Source organism: Sus scrofa, chromosome 1 (genome assembly GCF_000003025.6).
Source record: "Sus scrofa isolate TJ Tabasco breed Duroc chromosome 1, Sscrofa11.1, whole genome shotgun sequence".
Classification (NCBI taxonomy): Eukaryota; Metazoa; Chordata; class Mammalia; order Artiodactyla; family Suidae; genus Sus; species Sus scrofa.
Window position 1 is genome coordinate 81,618,850 of NC_010443.5, and position 21,804 is coordinate 81,640,653.

Consider the following 21,804-nt stretch of genomic DNA (forward strand, 5'->3'; position numbering starts at 1 on the left):
TCCATTAATTTATTCATTCAGTTAGTCAGTGTATAATTAGCATACCTCCTATGTGCCTGACACTGTTCTAGCACTAAAACAAAGACCATCTCCATCCTCTCTGAGTTGTGTTTTAGAAGATACTAAAAATAAGCTATATAAGTAAGCCATGCATTGTCCAATGATTATCAGCCAGGAAGAGAAAACAAAAAGCAGGAATAAAGAACACAAAGAGTTGATAAAGGGAGATTAAATATTAGAATTTAGAGGGTGACCCATGAAGTACTGGCCATAATGGGCATGTCTGAGTAAAGACTTCAGGAAGAAACAAAGTGAGCTGTGTGGATAAATAATGGGAAAAAAAATTTCAGGTTGAGGAAGCAGCAAGTGCAAGGAGCCTGCATACAGCAAAGCACATCTGGAAGATGTGAAGGGCAGCAAAGAAGGGCAGAGTAGCTGATGGAGTGAACCAGGGGACAGCTGCGAGAGGTGTGGTCAGAGCAGGTTATACAGAGAGAACCGAGAGTCAGTGAAGGTTTGGAGATTTATCTGATTTCCATTTTATTTTTTTTTTTTTTTTTTTTATTATTTTCCCACTGTACAGCAAGGGGGTCAGATCATCCTTAGATGTATACATTGCAGTTACAGTTTTTTCCCCCACCCTTTCTTCTGTTGCAACATGAGTATCTAGACATAGTTCTCAATGCTATTCAGCAGGATCTCCTTATAAATCTATTCTAGGTTGTGTCTGATAAGCCCAAGCTCCCGATCCCTCCCACTCCCTCCCCCTCCCATCAGGCAACCACAAGTCTCTTCTCCAAGTCCATGATTTTCTTTTCTGAGGAGATGTTCATTTGTGCTGGATATTAGATTCCAGTTATAAGTGATATCCTATGGTATTTGTCTTTGTCTTTCTGGCTCATTTCACTCAGTATGAGATTCTCTAGTTCCATCCATGTTGCTGCAAATTTTAACACAGTCTCTCCAGCCACTGTGTTGAGAGGAGAAGAAGGGGTCAAGAACCAAAAGAGGGACACCAATTAGAAGGCTACTGCATAATCCAGGAGAGAGCTGATGGGAGTTGGCTGGGACAGGAGTGTGCATGTTGAGAGGTAGTAAAATCCTGAATTTATTTGGAAAGTAAGCTAATGGGATTTGCTGGCTGGTCGGATAGAGGCTGTGAGAAGCAGATATCAGGCCTGTGTATTGACAGTGTCAGAGAAGGAAAGACCTCAAGAGTAGCAGGTTCCTGAGGAGGGGATAAGAGGTCAGTTTTTGGCTACATTATTATTATTATTATTATTTGTCTTTTTGCCTTTTCTAGGGCGGCTCCCACGGCATATGGAGGTTCCCAGGCTAGGGGTCGAATCGGAGCTGTAGCCACTGGCCTACACTACAGCCACAGCAACACAGGATCCGAGCCACATCTGCAACCTACACCACAGCTCACAGCAACTCAGGATCCTTAACCCACTGAGCAAGGCCAGGGATCGAACCCACAACCTAGTTGGTTCCTAGTTGGATTTGTTAACCACTGAGCCATGACAGAAACTCCCTTGGCTATATTATTTTGAGATGTCTAATAGGCATATGTAGTAGAAATGAGATTGCTCATAAACATTTCTGGTTTTCCTCCCTTTGAGGGCTGTACTCCCCTGCTCCCTTTGACTTGATTTAGCCAAATGAAAAGGACATGGAAGTTACCCCTGTCACTCCTGGTCAGAAGTTTTAAGAGCCATAATGAGATTAGTTATATCCCCTGTTCCTGCCAAGGTGATTAAAAAGACCTGGGCAAATAGCCAATCTATTTTTCACGTGAAGTATGAACAAGAATAAACACGTGTGTTAAGTCTCTGAGATTTAGAGGGGCTTGTTACTGCATCACACTCAGGTTGTCCAGGCTGATACAGTGTTCGTGTGGAAAAGTTAAGAAGGCAACTGGATACACAATTCTAAAGTAATGGAGGGATATAATTTGGGGAGTTGTTAATACATAAATGTTAGTAAACCAGAAGCCTGGTTGAGATAAAGAACCCAGTGACCATGCAAAAGAGTCTTGGAAAATTCCAAGATCTTGAGGTCTGGGAGATAAGAGAAAAAAGAGAAAAGGACATTGGATGAAGCGTCCCAGAAGCCAAATGAAGGTAGTGTCTCCAGAAGGAGAGAATGTCCATTGAATTAAATTCTGCTGATAGGTCTCAGGGTTGAAAATTGACCATTAGATTTAACTGCATGAATATTTATAATTGGATAAAGCATTTTTGTTAGAGAAGTCCTGAAATGGCTCCTATACTATTGTTCCTGGGAATAAAGCAAAAGGGGTCAACAGCTGAGGTTAACCTATATGGTAGGTAACACAATATGATACTGTTAAATTTGATATCTTTATGCAAGGGAGCTAGTTTTTTTGTTTGTTTTTAACAGCACTTAGCAGGCCTTATGTTCTTTGTTCTTATCCAATTTTGCAACCTAGTTCTCCAGCTTCACAAGTCACCCTGAAATGAGCGAATACTCCTATCTTCCCCATACCTTTGTTTCATTATTCTCATCTCCCTTTACCTTTATGCACTCTATCAGCCCCACTCTGACATTTTGAGAAAGTATAGAAAAAGACTCTTTTTAAGCATGAATTATTCTCTCAGTACTTGATCTCCATTTCTTTTGAACGTCTCTTTTTAATGCTTATTAGATTGTTGCTTATTAAATTATTCATTTGCAATAAACATCAAAATTCCACTATGCCCTTAAGTCTTCTCAGACTGTAGGAAGCAGATATAAAGTTAAAGTAATAGTATATTTCTGCCTTTTAGCTTGAATATTCTATTGTTGCCTAGCAGTTGGCAGTATTTCAAACACCACCAGGCATAATGTGCTGGCAAAGAGAAAAAGAAAGGTACCTTTCCCTCTTTTCCCCTGAAAGTATTCCATGACCCCTAATTCAAAGCCATAGAAATATTGGTCCACGTTCAACTAGTTACTGCAGGAAACAAAGTATCATGCCGAACATCTATTCTTCTATTTTCCACATTACATTTAAGTACTCTGATATGTCTCTGGTGAACAATTTGTTCTTTCACCACATAAATATTTTTCCTCCCTTTGAGTACATAGTATATATCCTATTAAAGAATAGTTGAGCAATTCAATGTTAAGGCATTCATTGTCCCAGATATACACATAGTAAATATCTTTTGGCTTATAGAAGGCTTGCTAAATTGACATTTATAGGACTAGCTAAACTTAATTCCTCCTATTTTTCTGTTTATTAAGTCTTTAGCTTACTTTGGAGATATTCTTGCAGACTTCCATGTCGCATCAACTCTGTAATAATATAAATTGGATCTTCTAAAGTGCAAACAGCATAGAGCTGGATAAGCTTGGGATGCCTTAGATTCTTCATTATCTGTGCCTCCCTCAGGAAGTCATTTGGATCCATTGAACCTAAAAACAAGAAGAGAAGGAAATCACTTTATGTTATTGAGGCATTCCTATCCTCAACAGCAGCCTGGTGGGAATCACCAAGATTGCTTCCTGCCTCTCAGTAAAGTAATAGCATCAGTGTCACAAATCTTTATCCAAGAAGAGAATCAGTTCAACAGGGCAACCTAATAACTGATGTGTTGGGACATCAGGGCTGTGCAGCTTATGTATTATGACCTGTAGGTGAAAAAAGGTTGATTCAGGTCCATATGAAAAATGAAGGAAAAAGGAGAGATTAACAGCCTAACTGATAAAACAAGGCAGGCATCTTAGAAACACAAAGAGAAGACATCCTATTAACAGGAACACTGGAAGATGCTGAATATTTAATTACTGTAGCCTGAGCTTTTCTGTCCAGGATCCAGGGAAGACTAATAGTTATCCTTGGTACCCACTGTGGGAAGAGCTGGAAAACAATCCTAAAAAGCAATGACATGCTACCATATTTATGTCTTTAATTCCATAGGGACATACAGTGTAGGCCAAGTAGAAAATATTCAAGGGTCACCCCCAAAACTTGGTGTTTTTTTTAACCACTTAAAGCTGATATTCAACATTTTCTCCTGCATTAATATCTCCACAGTCAGAATTTTAATAGCTTGACCAAAAGAGTTTCCATTTCATTAGTCATTTTAAAATCCTTTATTTCTTTTAGGATATGATGTCTCAGAGCCTTGCTGTAACTGAAGAAATACTGTCATTTCCCATCTCAATATTCACTATGGATAGTGCAAATATCATTTCCACTGATGCTCAAAGAGTCTGTTGTATTCCTCATCCTCTCCTTTTGAAGACTCTACAGCTAATATTTGAACTCCAGGCAGGATAAGCTTTGACGTTCTAAGCTAACACTCTGCCTTGTTTATTAATACACAGTTAGGAAGAGTTACATGTGACCTACAGATCATTTCAGGTAAAGCATTTAGGCAATCCATCCTTTGGTATGTCTTTTGAGAGTTCACTACCCAGGCTCAATCAAATCCTAGCTCACTGTGTGATCTTGAACAAGTTACCAAGCATCTCTGAACTCCAGTTTATTCATCTCTGAAATGTGTCTATTAATCCTACTGACATCAAAAATCATTACCAGGATAAGAGCATTGTCTCGTACATATGTATTCAATGAGCATTGTTCATATTTGAATTATTATCAATGTGTGTACTCTTAAGAAAACTAAACAGATCAACTGTAAGTATTTCTTCACAGGCTGAGGGGAAGAGGCAAGGACTTCAAGAGGGAGAATGGGGGGAAATGGTCTGTGCTTTTCTCCATCCCTTTTTGCTGAGCGCTCTCCAGCTCAATGAACGATTGAACCATAGCAACAAAATGGAGCTAAGAATAAAAGAGGCACCACTACCATGATTAAAAAAAAAAAATTGTGGTTGTTACAACTGGTTCGGCCTGTGGTCAATTATGGACATAGTGGGATCCTCCCCCACACCAAAATTATCTGATTCATGGAGTTTCCAGTGAAAGCAGCAACTGCAATCTCCATTCAGACAATTTATCTACAGTATGTTTCTACGTCGATGCTTTGGGTATCCATTAGATTCATGGAATGTAGGACACTCAAATCATTGCCAGAAGCTCCTGCTGTGACTCAGCAGGTTAAGAACCCAACATAGTCTCCATGAGGATGTGGGTTCAAGCCTTGGCCTCACTCAGTGGGTTAAAATTCAGGCACTTCCGCAAGCTGCAGCAGAGGTCACAGATGTGGCTCAGATCTGATGTTGCTTTCGTTGTGGTGTAGGCCTTGGTTGCAGCTCCAATTCTACCCCTAACTTGAGAGCTTCCATAGGCAGCTGTGCATCCTTAAAAAGAAAAAAAAAATCATTGCCAAATTGGATCATCCACTAGAGTTGAAACCACAGTATACCTGGAGCCTCTGCAAGAGAAGCCTGCTCAGAGCCTTCCATGGCAACACCAGTGATCACTGACAAGATGCACAGCAAAAGAAACCCAATCTCCACTCAGCCAGTAATGCAACATTAAATATTAATTTTTGCCTGTCAAAGCTACTGTGGGAGTTGATTTCAAGCTCGTCTTTATTGCGTGGTAGCCTGCTAAGCAATAAATAGCTGAGAAGATTGATTAATGGCCCCAGTGAAGTGAAGACATTTAAGCAATCACCAAAGCTGTTTGCTGCTATTACACTGTAAATCAATAATAATTATTCCTGTTGCAGAGAAAACTATTGTGGTGCTTTTTTTTTAATATGAGAAATTTGATTTTTGGTCTCTTTTGACCTCCAAGAGGCCCTCCTTAGAGAACAATGTTAGGATGGATAGCTAGCAGTTCCTTTTTTGAAAAAAAAAAAAGATGAGATTGGACAATAAAATTTAGTCTCAGTTGTCAACAAGATTAGGATTTGAAATCATATATATGCAGTAACAGTGAAAATCTCAGGTGCTGGACTAGATCATCATCATCTGGAGGATTTGTGTGGCATCTGGACACTTAAAAGGGCTTCTCGTTGTTTCACGTGGAGATTGGACTCCCGCAGGAGCAAAGCTTCACTTCAGTGCTCACCTGTCTGCAGCCCCATTGAAACTAACATTTATTAAGAACCCAGTGCCTATGTTTTACATACATTGACTCGATCTGTCCTCATAAAATACCATGAAGTCGCAACTAGTATAATTCTTACTTCCAGATGAGGAGATTCAAAAAGTTTAATAACTTGTCCAAAGTCACAGAGGGCATAACCAAATTTGGACCAGGGTTTATCTTATACCAAACTTATGCACTTAACACCAGAAGGTCCCCAACTTCTCGGCTCAGGGCACCCCACTGTCCCAGGAACTTTTTTCACAATGCCCCGGGCTGAAATGAATACGTAACCGTTCCATTGATTACCTGGTTAAATCCAAGCAAATGAAGTCGTTGTGTCCTAATGAAGAACATCCATTTTGGAAAGTAATACAAGTAAAATGAAAGAAAAGATATTTTGTAATTCATTCTTAACTGCAATTACTTACTACTGCGATAAATGTAATTACTGGGCACCGCACAATATTTCAAGTCTTGGAAGCAGGACACTGCCACCCACATCACCTGTTCCACACTGATTTTGGTGTGGACCCTGTGTTGATCAAAACAACCAACAGAAACCCAGCTTCACAAAGACATGATGTCAGCAAAAGGAATGTAACGTGGTCAAATGATAAAACTGAAAATCATCTTACTGTATGGCAGTCTGTACAGTATTCAAGATATTTACCTCAAAACTTTTAAATATAAGCCTCACCTCTATGAATTTATTGTGATGCCCCAATGTGCCTTGGTCCATGGTTTGGGAACCATGGTACTACCTGAGACTGCTAACAAGTAGCACTAGATGCTCAAGTTCTGCCACCACGAGGCTTTCTAAACCTCTATGAATACAGGACTAGGTAAACAATGGAGGTCCTCCAGAGAACAATATTCTAGCCTCTGGCTACTATGTATTAGAAATAGATATGAGGCTACTGCAGTAATGCACTTTTTTATAAAGTCACCTCCTTGGGGCGTGATGCAATGTGAGTTCGAAGTCTAACTTTGCCATTTACTGACTTTATAACAGTAATATAATAATAATAACAATATTTATTTTCATTTTTATTAGTTACTTACTATGAATCAGACATTATGCCAAGCATTTTCACTAATAAAATAATTTAATCTTCATAATAACCCTTCTCGACTTTGCAAGGGGTAAAACTGAAGTTTGGAGTTGTTTAAAACTTTGTTCAAGATCATATGACTAGTAAATCTTAAGAAAGCTACTTAATCTTTCTAAATTCTCTTACCCTACCTTTAAAATGGAAGGCATAAGGCCTGGCTGAATAAATAAAGATTTTAGCATAGTTTTCATTTCCACTACAGGGAAAATTAAATGGAAGAAAAAAATAGCCCCACCATTTTCAAAGATGAAGTCTTCTCCAGAGACCATTTTACCTTTAAACCACACACAATTAGTGTTTAATAAAATAGTCATTCCCTGAACAGCTCCAAGGTTCCGCAGATTTTTTAAAGTATTTTCAGTAAAGTTAGTAATTTTTACCTAAGGCTGGAGATGAAAGGAAAGAGGTACACTGGAGGGATGAATCCTAACTCTAAGAAGCAACATCTAGTTCCTACTGTGGCTCAGCAGGTTAAGGACCTGACTAGTATCCATGAGGATGCAGGTTCAATTCCTGGCCCCACTCAGTGGGTTAAGGATCCAGCATTGCCGTGAGCTGTGGCGTAATCACAGACACAGTGCTGATCCTGCGTTGCTGTGGCTGTGGTGTAGACCAACAACTGTAGCTCTGATTCAATCCCTAGCCTGGGAACTTCCATATGCCAAGGTGCAGCCCTAAAAAAAGCAAAGAAAAAAAAATAAAAATCAACCTATGCCATTTAACCATTGCCATTCTCATTTTCGTACCTGGTTTTAATGTTTTTACGGCTACTGGAGTGGTATTGTTCCATAGGCCTTCCCACACTTCTCCGAACTGACCAGATCCTAATCGCTTCAGAAGTTGTATGGAGTTGCGGTCGATCTCCCACTGATCCGCAGTTTTATATGACAGATCAATGGTAGCCGGGACTTGTATCTGTTTCACAGAATAATTAAAATGCCGGTAAGAAAAAAGTGATATAACGATTTGGGGAGGGGGATGGTTGAAAATCTAAATACTTTTTAAAAGAGACCATTTTTAAAACAAAATGTTGGGAGTTCTGTCGTGGCTCAGCAGAAACGAATCTGACTAGCATCCATGAGGACGCTGGTTCAATCCCTGGCCTTGCTCAGTGGGTTAAGGATCTGGCATTGCTGTGAGCTGTGGTGTAGGCCACAGATGCAACTCAGATCCCATGTTGCTGTGGCTGTGGCATAGGCTGGCGGCTCCAGCTCCAATTCAACCCCTAGTTTGGTAACCTCCATATGCCGTGGGTGGTGCAGCCCAAAAAAAAAAAAAAAAAGACAAAAAAAGAATGTTGTAAATATTATTCCAATTACTTCAAGATGGAAGGCAATTGTGGTAGTATCTGTATTGTTACCTCTTCAGTTGATGTCCACCCAAATATTGCTAAGTCAGCCACCTTACTGTCCCTCTGTCTCACACTCAAATACCTCCCTCCCACCCAACCAGTGGATGTTCTCTCTTTCTCTTTGCCTTCCTAAATCAAGTTTCAAGGCCAAGTGGAAGGTCCATCCCATCCACAATTATTTCCCCAACTTTTTGGCCTTCAGCATTTACCGTATGTATCACAAAATTTCTCATAAATTCAAATTTTCATTTACTTATTTGTCCATTCATTTACTCATTTAATATATAAATATTTTTCAAGCATCAACTAGGTTCTATTCTGTAAACAAAGCAGGCAAAGCCTCTGCTTTCCTAGAGTTCATAGTCTAGTTTGCCATCTGCCATGAAAAATGTAGCTTATTGTCCCAAGTTGCCATCAGCATCTTGAGTGCACAGAAGGTCACCTATGCTTTATAAACTCTTTTCCCCATAACATTCCACAATATTTGTTAAACTAAGAATTTTTTAAAACATGTGAGCTTTTTCTTAGCTTAAGCTTAGATCCTCTTGTGAAGTCATTCCTGTACCAGCTAAGATGGACATCCTTAATACAAAAATTGTGTATTCAACTTGGCAGGATATAACTCAAATTCCCTACATTTTGGACAAAATTCTTCAGCTTCTACTTGTCCATATAATTCTAATCAGGCATCACCAGGAAGCTTTCACCAATCATCCATGTATAAACCACAAGGTTGGCTATACCACCAAGGTACAGGAGACCTAAACTCTGATGAAGAGCTGAAGGCTTGCCCCTCTAAAGTATGTGACCAATACCTAACCTTAAACATACTTAGGTAAAATATGTAAACAACCGAATTTAATGTCAGATATAGATAAATTCTATAAACATTATCACTTCCATCAAACAGGCCAGGCCAAACAAAGTGTTAGAACATTGAATATCTATATGCAGACAATTCAACCAGATAAGGAGGTTGGTCATTTCATGTTCATATTCTTGAACATAGATCATATTCTGGCACTTCTCTGCCTCCACCAGCCATATCATGAAACACTCCAATAGCAGGATATCAGATTAGTTTCTTAGGGCAAAGAATAAACATTTTCTGCTTTCAGTGATTGCTTGAGATAGGGACTTGGCAAACTTCTGAAAAGAATGAATTAGTAGGAATTCTTACTGTGGTGCAGTGGGTTAAGAATCCAACGGTAGTGGCTCGTGTTGCTGCAGAGGCAAGGGTTCCATCCCTGGCCTGGGAACTTCCATGTGCCATCTGCCATTAAAAAAAAAAAAAAAAAAAAAAAAAAAAAAAAAAGAGAGAGAGAGAGAGAAAAATCTTAAAAAAAAGATGAGATAGTAAATATTTTAGGTTTTGTGGGCCATACAGCCTCTGTTTCTGCTATTAAAGCAAAAAAGGCAAAGACAATTTGTAAATGAATAAGCATGTCTCCATTTCAACAAAACTTATTTAAAAAAATAAGCATGAGGCAGTATTGGCTCATGGGCTATAGTTTGCCTGTCCACACCTTAGGTATTCAATCACCTTTTTTTCTGAACTGACATGCCACATGACAAATAACTCTGATATCTGAGGGGAAAAAAGTAAACTACAAAAATAAAGGAACACAGCTTGAAATTATTTCACCTTTAAGCATGGTTTTCCCAGCTTAACACACAGGCCATCACTTGTCCTGCTGTAGTGACTCACGAACTCATTCAATGTTGAAAAGGTTCTTCTCCGGGTGAGAAAAAAACCCCCTTCATCCAGTCTTCTGATTCTGTAGTGTTTCACAATCCCTTCGTGTAAAACTGGAACCCAAAATAAGTTCTGTTAATAAAGTTCTTGCCAAAGCAAGGCACATTACATTATTTGTGATGACAGCTTCAGTACATGGGATAAAATTTTAACAAATTCTATTTATTTCTCGACCTTGTTTCAGAAAAGATTTCACTCACAAAAGACATGTAGCAGAATAAAAATGGAAAAGAACAGGGAAATCATAATTTAAAGGAAATATAAGACAAAAATAAAAGAGTGAGGTTGGTCCTAAAAAGAAAACAAACAAAAACCTATGCCTTGAGATTAAGTATATTTGTTTAAAACAAGCTATAAAATTGCCTCCATAACTCTAGCATGTAAAGAGGAAACAGTTTCAGAAATCATAGTGTTCATAAGATGTTTAGAAACATAGAAACATAGATGTTCAAAAGATGTTTAGAAACAGTTCTTTCTGGTATAGAGACTAAGGAGAATCTTCCTCCCATGAAATTCTATAAAACAGACACTGAAATAAAATAAACAGTGTTCTCAGTACTATCCTAGAAATAATATAAGTACTTCTACAGGGTGGTTCATTATATTGTCTCTTGATGCAGGTTGACCACAGTGCAATAAAAGCAATTTTACAGAGCCCCAAACCATGCTGTCCAGGTATGCAACTTCCCAGCAGTATTACTTAATCCAAGTGCAAGTCCTGTAGCATCTAGAAGAATAAACAGACTGTATACCCTTTTCAAGTTATCTGATATGTGATGGATATTTTGTTGCTTTTACGTGACATTGTTGTCCCTTCTGGTGATGGCACTCAATTTTCCTCAGATAATCACTGGTCCCCTAAGAGTAGGTGGTCAAGAGTAACCTGGTGCCAGCTCTGAGTTGAAGAAGGCACAATCAAAGCCAAGAAGGCTCAATTCTAAGACTTGCCTTAGAGAGCTCCAGAAAGACAGCAAGGGTCTGTTGTTGTTGTTGTCATTATTGTTTTGGTTTTTTTGTTTGGTTTTTGTTTAATTGGTGGGAGTTTGGAGCTACTAGCAAAATCCTTGACCCCAGGCAAAGATAGAACTTGCCAAAAGAGAGGCAGCTTGGTGAAAAGCAGAGACTTAACATGGAAAGTGAAGCTTAGCCCCTGGACCCAGCCAAGCCTGGCTTTTTAGCTATAAGAATGAATTAATTACTTTTATTTTTTTTTTTTAGGGCCACACCCGCAGTATATGGAAGTTCCCAGGCTAGGGGTCGAAATGGAGCTGAAGCTGCTGACCTATACCACAGCCACAGCAACATGGGATCTGAGCCGTATCTGCCACCTATACCACAGCTCATGGCAATGCAGAATCCCCAATCCACTGAGTGAGGCCAGGGATGGAACCTGGATCTTCATAGATACTAGTCAGATTCATTTCTGCTACGCCACAACAGGAACTCCCTAATTACCTTTTTTGCTTAAACTAGTTCGAATAAGGTTTTTTGCACCTGTGTTCAAAATACTGACTAATGCACTGAATAACCCAGTCTTTTCTTTTTTTTTTTTTTTGGCCACCCCAGGGCATATGGCGCTCCCAAGCCAGGGATTATATCTGAGCTGCAGCCACAAACTAAACTGCAGCTGTAGCAATGCCAGATCCTTAATCCATGTACAGAGCCAGGGATCAAACCCGCATCCCAGCACTCCAAAGACACTGCCCATCCCATTGCACCACAGCAGGAGCTCCTCATAACCCATAATTTAGCTTAGTAAAGTCATTGAAAAGTACTGAGCAGCATGTACCCAAATATAGATATTCTGAATTCCTTGCTAAATGTAGAAATCTCCTAGGCTTCAGTAATCAAAGTGTAACTACGCTCTCATGAAAGGAAAGACAGTTGAGTAGAAAACATCTGAATCCAAGCGTGGATACTGACTGAGGGCATGCCAATGGCAAGCTAAAATGAAACAAAACAAACAAAAGACAGACAATATCAAATGTTAAGGAAAGAGAGTAACTGGAACTCTCACGCACAGTTGACAGAAGTACAATTTTTACAGTCACTTTGAAAACAGTTATGACCTACTAAAGTTGAACACAGTCATGCTATAATATAGTAATTCCACTCTAAAGTATATAATCAACAAAATGCATAATATATTCACCAAAACACATGTATAAGAATGCTTTCAGTGGCATTATTTATAAAAATGACCCGTGTCCAGCAATTGTAAAATTGACTAATAAATTACTGTATATTTGTCCAGTGAAATACTATACAGATTTGTAAAAAACAAACTATAAATATGCATATAAAATGAGTGAACCTCAGAGCACAAAAATATAGTTCCGTTACTTCAAAACAAGCAAAACTATTGACATTAGGAGTCAGAATGGTATATTGGTAATATTCTATTTCTTGACTGGTATTCACTTTGTGAATGATCATCAAACTAAACTCTTATGAATTGTGTACTTTTATTATGTGTCATACATCACTTTAAAAGGATGTGAGGGAAGTTCCATAATGGCTCAGTGGAAACGAATCTGACTAGCATCCATGAGGATGCAGGTTCAATATCTGGCCTTGCTCAGTGGGTTAAGGATCTAGTGTTGCCATGAGCTGTGGTGTAGGTTGCAGACAAGGCTCGGATCCCATGTTGCTATGGCTGTGGTGTACGCCAGCGGCTACACCTCTAATTCAATCCCTAGCCTGGGTACCTCCATATGCTGTGGGTGCAGCCCTAAAAAGCCAAAAAAAAAAAAAAAAAAAAAAAGAGGATGTGAAAACATGTTTATTTGCTCCAGTTCATGGGGACAAATAGAAGATCAAGTCCCCAAGGTGCTACATTATAGCACGTGCCGAATTATATCAGTCTGTAAAGTTATTAGGGTAAACGCTACCAATTCTCACACTGAATATTGAAATTTCTCCTAAAGTATTCATATAACATTAACCTTAGGCAAAATGATTCTCTGTTGAGTGTTGTAAGAAACCTGGTTACAAAATGTCCTCTTACATAACTGAGTGGGTTGACTTCGGGTATAGGGTTACTTGTGATAAGCCAGAAAAATACAGAGGACTAACCAAAAAAATGGAGACTTGAGTGTGCAGTACTGAATTGGAAGATAGCATTTCTATTATAGCAGCAGCAGCAATAATATAACCAATACACCAGACTAATAATGTAATAACACTTTTGTTTTCCTCCCAGTGCTCTTTAAATAGCATTCAGTAAGGATAGCATGCTCCTAGAGGAAAGTTCCAGCAAAGCTTTTCTGCTCACTTTTAGGCAAGAGACAGTCCTATTTAAGATCACAAACAGTCTGAACTCAAACTTTGAATGCCCAATCCAAGATATTAATCCAAATACTCTACTCCTTGAGTTAATGTCAGATCTCACCTTCCACAGCTCAGGCCTGCTTCAGGCTGAAGGAAGCAGTGGGAAAAGTGGGTGTGGCTGGCTTCCTCTGTTCCTCTGCCTAGACTTGCTTCTTCCCTTTCCTCTTGCCAGCCAGATTCTGAGTATCAGGACAACAGCAAAGACAGGAGGGGAATAAAGGATGGGGAATATCTTGGTGGGACCAGCACCAAAGTTAGCTTTAAAATCTCAGCTTGGCCAACATCAAGTTGCTTCTCTTGTGCAGGCCCTTTGGAGCTTTCCTCTCTCTGGAGGACCACTCACTGTACTTCCTAAGGTGCAGGTACAGGTGCATCCTAGGCTGCCTACACCTAGCTGTTTCTCAGCTTCTGTTTATTTGGCAGTTCTCTCTCCTCTACAGGACTCCACCCAAATTCTGGAAGAACCTGTCTTGAGCAGAACCCGCAAATCTTCTAGATCATTTGTCTATGACCCTTTAGCACTTTTGTCAACAGAAGGGCTCCACTTACAGTTCTGAGATAATATTCACACATTCTTGTATGAATTTGATGTCCTACTGCTACAGGCTCTTTTAGCCTTCTTAGCCTGAATCAGACACCACAGTTCTACCCTCCCAACCACAGACAGCAGAGAACAAATTCTCAAAGGAGCCTTCCTAAACCTCCTTCTCACTAAGTTTGGGGTTCCACCCAAGTTTGGGTAAACACTGAGTATGGAATTTTACTTCTGTTGTAACTTCATGGCTTTAGTCAAATATTACATTTAACATTCTACTGTATTCACATTTATTAAGTACTATGCTAATCACTATATTACATTATATATTTTTATCCTCATGAAATAGTTATATGAGGTAGGTATTAGCAGGCTCATTTGATAATTCATAAAAGCAAGCAGGTGGTACTGCCTGTGTTCAAACTTGGAAACTTGTGAATATAAAGTTCCTTATAACCAGAGTTTTCAGATTGTAGATCCAGTTATCTAATAAGACACCTCTAGTTCATGACAATAAAGTCCATCATTTGTTGATATTATATATAGAAAACCCTAAAGAAGCCATTAAAAAAAAAGAACTAGTAAATAAATCCAATAAAGTTGCAGGATACAAAATTAATACAAAAAAAATTAGCTGTATTTCTGTTCACCAACAACAAACTATCAAAAAGAGAAATTAAGAAAGCAGTACCACAGAGTTCCCATCGTGGCTCAGTGGAAACAAATCTATTATCCATGAGTTTTCAGGTTTGATCCCTGTTATCATTCAGTGGATTAAGGATCCAACATTGCCATGAGCTGTGGTGTGGGTCACAGATGTGGCTCAGCTCTCATGTTGCTGTGGCTGCGGCATAGGCCAGTGGCTATAGCACCCATTCAACTGGTAGAATGAGAACCTCCATATGCCACAGGAGCAACCCTAAAAAGACAAAAAGAAAAGCAGTACCATTTACAATAGCATCAAGAACAAAATACTTAGGAATAAATTTAACAAAGGAGGTGAAAGACCTGTGCACTAAAAACTGTAAATGTCTGAAGAAAATTGAAAAAGACACATAAATAGAAAGATATTCCATGTTAAAGGATTAGAAAAATTAATATTATTAAAATGTCCATACTACCCAAAAATGATCAGATATGGATTCAAAGAAATGCTGTCAAAAGTCCAATGACATTTTTTTATAAAAATAAAACAAATAATTGGAAAAGGATTAAGATGGTGGAATAGAAGGACTGGAGCTCAAATTCTCTCCTAAAAACAACAAAATTCACAACTAAAGACTGAGCAATCTCCACCCAAATGGACCGAAAACCTTAAAAAAGATACCCTACTCCAGAAGAAAAAGAGAAGGCCACATCAAGAGGTAGGAGGGGTGATTTTGCAATATAAACAACCCCTTACCTCCCAGGTGGGAAGCTCCACAGACTGAAAACTAACTGGTTCACAGAGACTCACCTACATGAGTGAGCATTCTCAGCCCTATATCAAACCCTCACATGCAGGGATCTGGCACTGGGAGAAAGAGCCCCTGGAGCATCTGGCATTGAAGGCCAGTAGGACTTGTGCACAGGAGCTCCATGGGACTGGGAGAAACAGAGACCCCATTCTTAAAAGGCACACACAGACTTTCATGGGCACTGGGTCCCAGGGCAGAGTGAGGTCTCCATAGGAATCTGGGTCAAACCTGACTGCAGTTCTTGGAGGACATGCTGGGAAAACAGGGGTGAATGTGGCTTGTTGTGAGGGAGGGACTCTGAAGGCAAAGCTCTTGGGAATATTCAGCAGCTGCCTTTCTGGAGGTGGCCATTTTGGGAAAATCTGGCCCCACCCATCAGTCAGTGCTGAGAAGCCCCAGGGCAAACCACAATCCAGGTGGGATCATAGCACTGCCCATCAGTAAACAGGCTGCCTAAAGACACCCCAGGCACACAGCTGCCTCTAATCCATCCAGAGACAAAGCCCCATCCACCAGAGGGATTAGAATTAGCTCCACCTACCAGTGGGCAGGCATCAGCCCCTCCCATCAGGAAGCCTACAGCAAGCGCCTCTACCAACTTCAGCCACAAGGGGGGCAGACACCAGAAGTAAGAGAGGCTACAACTCTATTATCTGTAAAACGGTCACCACACAAAAAAAAACTATAAAAATGAAAAGACAGAGAACTATAACTCAGATGAGGGAGAGAGACAAAATCCCAGAAAATCAGCTAAGCAATGAGGAGATTCTCAGCCTCCAGGAAAAAGACTTTAGACTGTTGATGCTGAAGATGATGTAAGACATTGGAAATAAACTGGAGGCAAAGATGGATAACTTACAGGAAACACTGAGCAAAGAGATATAAGGTATAAAACTTAAACAAGAAGAGATGCAAAATACAATAACTGAAATAAAAAATTCACTAGAAGCAGCCAACAGCAGAATACAGGAGGCAGAAGAACGAATAAGCGAGGTGGAGAACAGATTAGTAGAAATTACGGGTGCAGAACAGAAAAGAGAAAAAAGATTGAAGACAAATGAAGAGAGTCTCAGAGAACTCTGGGACAACATTAAACGCCACCAACATCCATATTACAGGGGTGCCAGAAGGAGAAGAGAGAGAGAAGGGGACAGAAAAAATATTCCAAGAGATAATAGCTGAAAACGTCCCTAACATGGCAAAGGAACCACTCACTCAAATCCAGGAAGCACAACAAGTACCATATAAAATAAACCCAAGAAGGAATACACCGAGGCACATATTAATCAAACTGACCAAAATTAAAGACAAAGAGAAAATCTTGAAAGCTAGCTAGGGAAAAGAATCAAGTAACATACAAGGGAACCCCAATAAGGTTATCAGCAGATTTTTCAGCAGAAACTGCAGCCAGAAGGGAGTGGCATGATATACTTAACGTGATGAAAGGGGAAAACCTCCAATCAAGCTTACTTTACCCAGCAAGGCTCTCATTCATATTTGAAGGGGAAATCAAAACCCTCACAGATAAGAAAAAGCTGAGAGAATTCAGCAACACTAAACCAGCCTTACAACAAATACTAAAGGAACTTCTTTAGGCAGAAAAGAAAAGACAGCAACAGGAAACAAAAATTCCACAAATGACAAGGCTCACCAGTAAAGGTATATATACAGTAAAGATACAAAATCATCCATGCACAATTATACCACCAAAATCAGAAATCATGAGAAGAGGTGGTACAAATGCAGGACTGGAGATGAACTTGCAATTAAGAGAATAAAAACTTAAAACAATCTCATATACATATAGACTCTTCTATCAAAACTTCAGAATAACCACAAGCCAAAAATCTACAATTGATACACAAACAAGGAATCTCTGGAGAAGAAATATATGCACTCATAGTAAATAAGTGCATAATCCACCATGAAGGGGGTCATTTGACATCATTCTTGGAATGCTGAAGTCTTCTTACATCTGATTCTGATTTCCTCTCCATCAAAGTATTTATGATAATTATAATTAAATAACATAACTGTACAATTAAATAATACAGTTCTACAATTGTATTATTAATAACCATTTCTCTCCATGGTACAATGTAAGGTTATAATGTCTTGTTTATCACATCACCTAGAATGGTGTAATGCCTATACTGAAGAATCAACAAGATGTAACAAATTGTGAGGACATATTTATATAGTTACACTGTTTTTTAACCAATTTATGCATTTTATATTTTACTTATTTGCAGAGGGTGTATTATTTTTGTTATTCTTACCAGTCAAGTTATTCTTTTTATTATGCTGTATAAAATAGTTAATGGTATATAAGGCTTTCTTCTTTATAAATTTCAGTTGCATAATATACACAATTTTAATATAATGCTAATTTTAAAGAAAAATTGAAATGTAATAGATAATACTAAATAGTAAAGATGAAAGCCATACAAAATGGGATAAAGTATAGAATAAATTTCCTATTTGTCTCAGCATATTTTCCATTCCACTTATCCAGAGGGAGTCACTTAATCTGTTTCTTAAGATCCATGATATAATAATCTATGTGAATGTAATTGTGTTTAAATATATGTATTTTATTCTGTAAAAAAAAATAAAAATAAAATTACAAAAACAAAAAACAAAAACAAACAAAAAAGAAATAAAACAAATAATTCTAAAATCCATATGGAGCCAAAAGAGACCCCAAATCTCAAAGCAATTTTGAGAAAGAATAACAAAGCTTGAGGCATCACACTTCCTGGTTTCAACTATGTTGCAGAGCTATAGCAATCAAAACTGTGTGGTACTTGCATAAAAACACACAAAGGTCAATAAAGCAAAATTGAGAGCCCAGAAATAAATGCATACATATACAGTTAATTAACTTATGACAAAGAAGCCAAAAAAATAAATGGGAAAAGGATAGCCTCTTCAATAAATGGTGTTAAGAAAACTAGACAGCCACATGCAAAACAATGAAACCAGACCACTATCATATACCACTCATAAAAATTAGCTCAAAATGAATTAAAAGACTTGAATGTAAAACCTGAAACCATAAAACTAGAAGAAAACATAGCGGGAAAACTGTCTTGGCAATGATTTTTTTGATTTGATACCAAAAGCAAAGGCAGCAAAACAAAAAATAAACAGGTGGTACTACACCAAATTAAAACACTTCTGCAGCAAAGGAAACTAGCAACAAAAGTCAAAGGCAGCATATATAATTGGAGAAAATATTTGAAAACCACATAACTGGTAAGGGTTAACATCAAAAACACGCAAATAATTCATACAACTCAACAGCAGGGAAGCAAATAACCCAATTAAAAAATTGGCAGAGGAACTGAATAGGTTTTTTTTTCCAAAAAGACCTATAAAGGGCCAGCACATGAAAAGGTGCTCAACATTTTTAATCATGAGGAAAATGCAAATCAAAACCACAATGAGATATTACCACACAGTGGATAGGATGGCTCTTACCAAAAAAGACAAGAAATAACAAATGCTGGCAACAAAGAGAAGAAAAGGAACCCCTGATATACTGCTGGTGAGAGTGTAACTGGTGCAGCTGCTGTGGAAAACAGTATGGAGGTTCCTCAAAATAGAACTACTTCTACAGCAATCCCACTTCTGGGTACATAACCAAAGAAAACAAAATCTATATATAGATATATACATATGGATATATGGAGAGAGAGAGAGAAACAGAAAAAGAGAAAAAAGTATTATTCAGCCCTTAAAAAGAAGGAAATCCTATTATTGGCAACAACATGGATGAACCTGGAAGACACTGCACTAAGCCAAATAAGACAGACAGAGGAAGACAAATACTGTATAGTAGTATCACTTATTTGTGAATCTTTTTTTAATTGAACCCACAGAAACAGTAGAAAAATGCTTGCCAGGGGCTGGGGTGGGGCAAGGGTAATGGGAATAGGGAGAAACTGGTAAAAGGGTTTCAAAATTTCAGCTAGAAGATGAATAAGGTCTGAGCATCTAGTGTATAAATGGTTACCATAGTTGCTAACACTGTATTCTATCAATAACATTTACTAAGAGAGTAAAGCTTACGTGTTCTCACCAAAAAAGGATGTAAAGATGTGAGGTGATACATATGTTAACTTGATGTGGGGAGAGGAAATCCTTTCACAATGTATATATTTCAGATCATCATGTTGTGCATTTTAAATATCTTTTCATTTTATTTGTCAATTATACTTCAATAAAGCTGAAAAAACATTATCTGCATACAGAAAAATATTTCACCTTCAGTTCTTTATACTAAAATGCAGAGAGGAAATAGATTTAGCTCCTTCAAAAGTCATATAAGATTTTAAAATTACAATGTTTTGAGTTTCTGGAACACATCCTAGTACTCTCCCTTCTGCCAAATTACCATGCCCACTGACTATAACTCTTATCAATTGCCTCATATAATCATCACCAAATAGAGGGGTTTTATTAGGCTATAGAGCTAAGCTCATAACAGATTCTTATATATGGATTAAAAGGCTAACAAAAAAATCAAAGAGAGCTGTAAACAATTCATTTCGCTGCAAACAATTCATTTAACCCAATTCATTTCTCCACAAAGTAATAAAAATATTAGAAGTAGAAAGGTAGCTAAGTATAAATTATAACTGCAATTTATAACTTGCTGAGATGTCCAACAAGCCAATAGGTCTATAATTGGAAATGATGGGAAGCAATAAAAAAATTTTCCTTTTTTAATCAAGATGGACCATATCTGGTTCCAAGCTGAGGTGAACTACATGAAAATTAAACCTGGGAATTTCTTTTTAATGAACCACAAAAGACCTGAAGATTTCTAAGCTAGATGCTAAAGTCAATAGATGACAGGGTTAAAATACTCACTGTGATTTTCTTAATAAGGGATGCAAATCCCAATATTTTCTATGGCTCTGGCAACTGCTATTGATTTGAAAGAAAGCCTAAATAAATGTTTGCCAACTATCTGTACATAAAGGTTTAAACTCTCAACTGTAAAAACCAATACTTTCAATACATCTAGAGCTGTCAGGCACAATAAAAATAATTTTGTTCAATAGACAGGGAGATAGGAGACCCAGGTTACAATTTAACTAGTATGTGACTAAAACATGGCAATGCCACTGGGCTCGTTTCCTCATCATTAAAATAAAAGAGCAGGCTTTTAAAAATCTCCAAAATTCCAGAGTTCCCATCATGGCGCAGTGGTTAACGAATCCGACTAGGAACCATGAGGTTGCGGGTTCAATCCCTGGTCTTGCTCAGTGGGTTAAGGACCCAGCGTTGCTGTGACTATGGCATAGTCCGGCAGCTGTAGCTCCAATTCAACCCCTAGCCTGGGAACCTCCATATGCCGCAGGAGCGCCCTAGAAAGGACAAAAAGACAAGAAAATTTAAAAATAACTCCAAAATTACAAATATTTCCACCATAATGCTCAAACATTTCTAATGCCTTTTGCTTTCTCTCTTTGCACTCTCATTTCTTTTTGCAGGTCTCTCACAGAATTTAAGCAATTCTCATCTCGGAGCCTTGAACACCACTTGAATGCTTTTTCTACGAATTTTCAAGTAGCCAACCCCTCTTCAGGTCTCAGTTTAAATCCTCAGAACCAGCCTTCCCCAGTCACCCTACTATAAGTCCTCTCCCCAGTTCCTTTCTCTCACATCACCCAGTTTAATTGTGATGGTATTTATCTCACAGAGGAGGCTGTGTGAAGGACAAGGACCCTGCTGCCTCTAATGAATACCTATTCAGTGCTGGACACACGAGTAAAAGCTAAAATATCTGCTCGATGTACAAATGCTGTCACTAACTCTTGGATTTGAAGTGAAATATGTTTCTGAAATGTCTGCTGCAATATTAAATAGGTAATTAAACAAATACTTTCAAGTCAAGACTTCCCTAGAATTTTATTTTTATTTTTTATTATTATTACTTTTACTTTTTTGGTCATTGCCAGGCCAGGGATCAGATCTGAGCCACAGTTGTGACCTACACCCCATCTGTGGCAATGCCGGATCCTTCAACCCTCTGTGCCAGGCCAGGGACAAAACCTGAGATAGAAACTGCATCCTGGCACTGCAGAGATGCAGCAGATCCTGTTGTGCCACAGTAGGAACACTGGAATTTTATTTATTTATTTTTATTTATTTATTTATTTATTTATTTATTTATTTATGTCTTTTCAGGATCGCACTCAAGGCATATGGAAGTTCCCAGGCTAGGGGTCGAATCCAAGCT

At 38.4% G+C, this 21,804-nt stretch overlaps 1 protein-coding gene across 1 annotated transcript in view; it reads right to left on the reverse strand.

Moving 5' to 3' along the window:
• The window catches only part of FRK (fyn related Src family tyrosine kinase), a 107,945-nt gene that overhangs the window by 12,251 nt on the left and 73,890 nt on the right, over window positions 1–21,804 (reverse strand). Inside the window, exons 3-5 of the mRNA XM_001925792.5 lie at window positions 10,119–10,282; window positions 7,869–8,037; window positions 3,262–3,420 (exon numbers count right to left, since the gene is read on the reverse strand). Coding sequence (XP_001925827.2) covers window positions 3,262–3,420; window positions 7,869–8,037; window positions 10,119–10,282 — 492 coding nt within the window. The remainder of the gene's footprint in view (window positions 1–3,261; window positions 3,421–7,868; window positions 8,038–10,118; window positions 10,283–21,804) is intronic.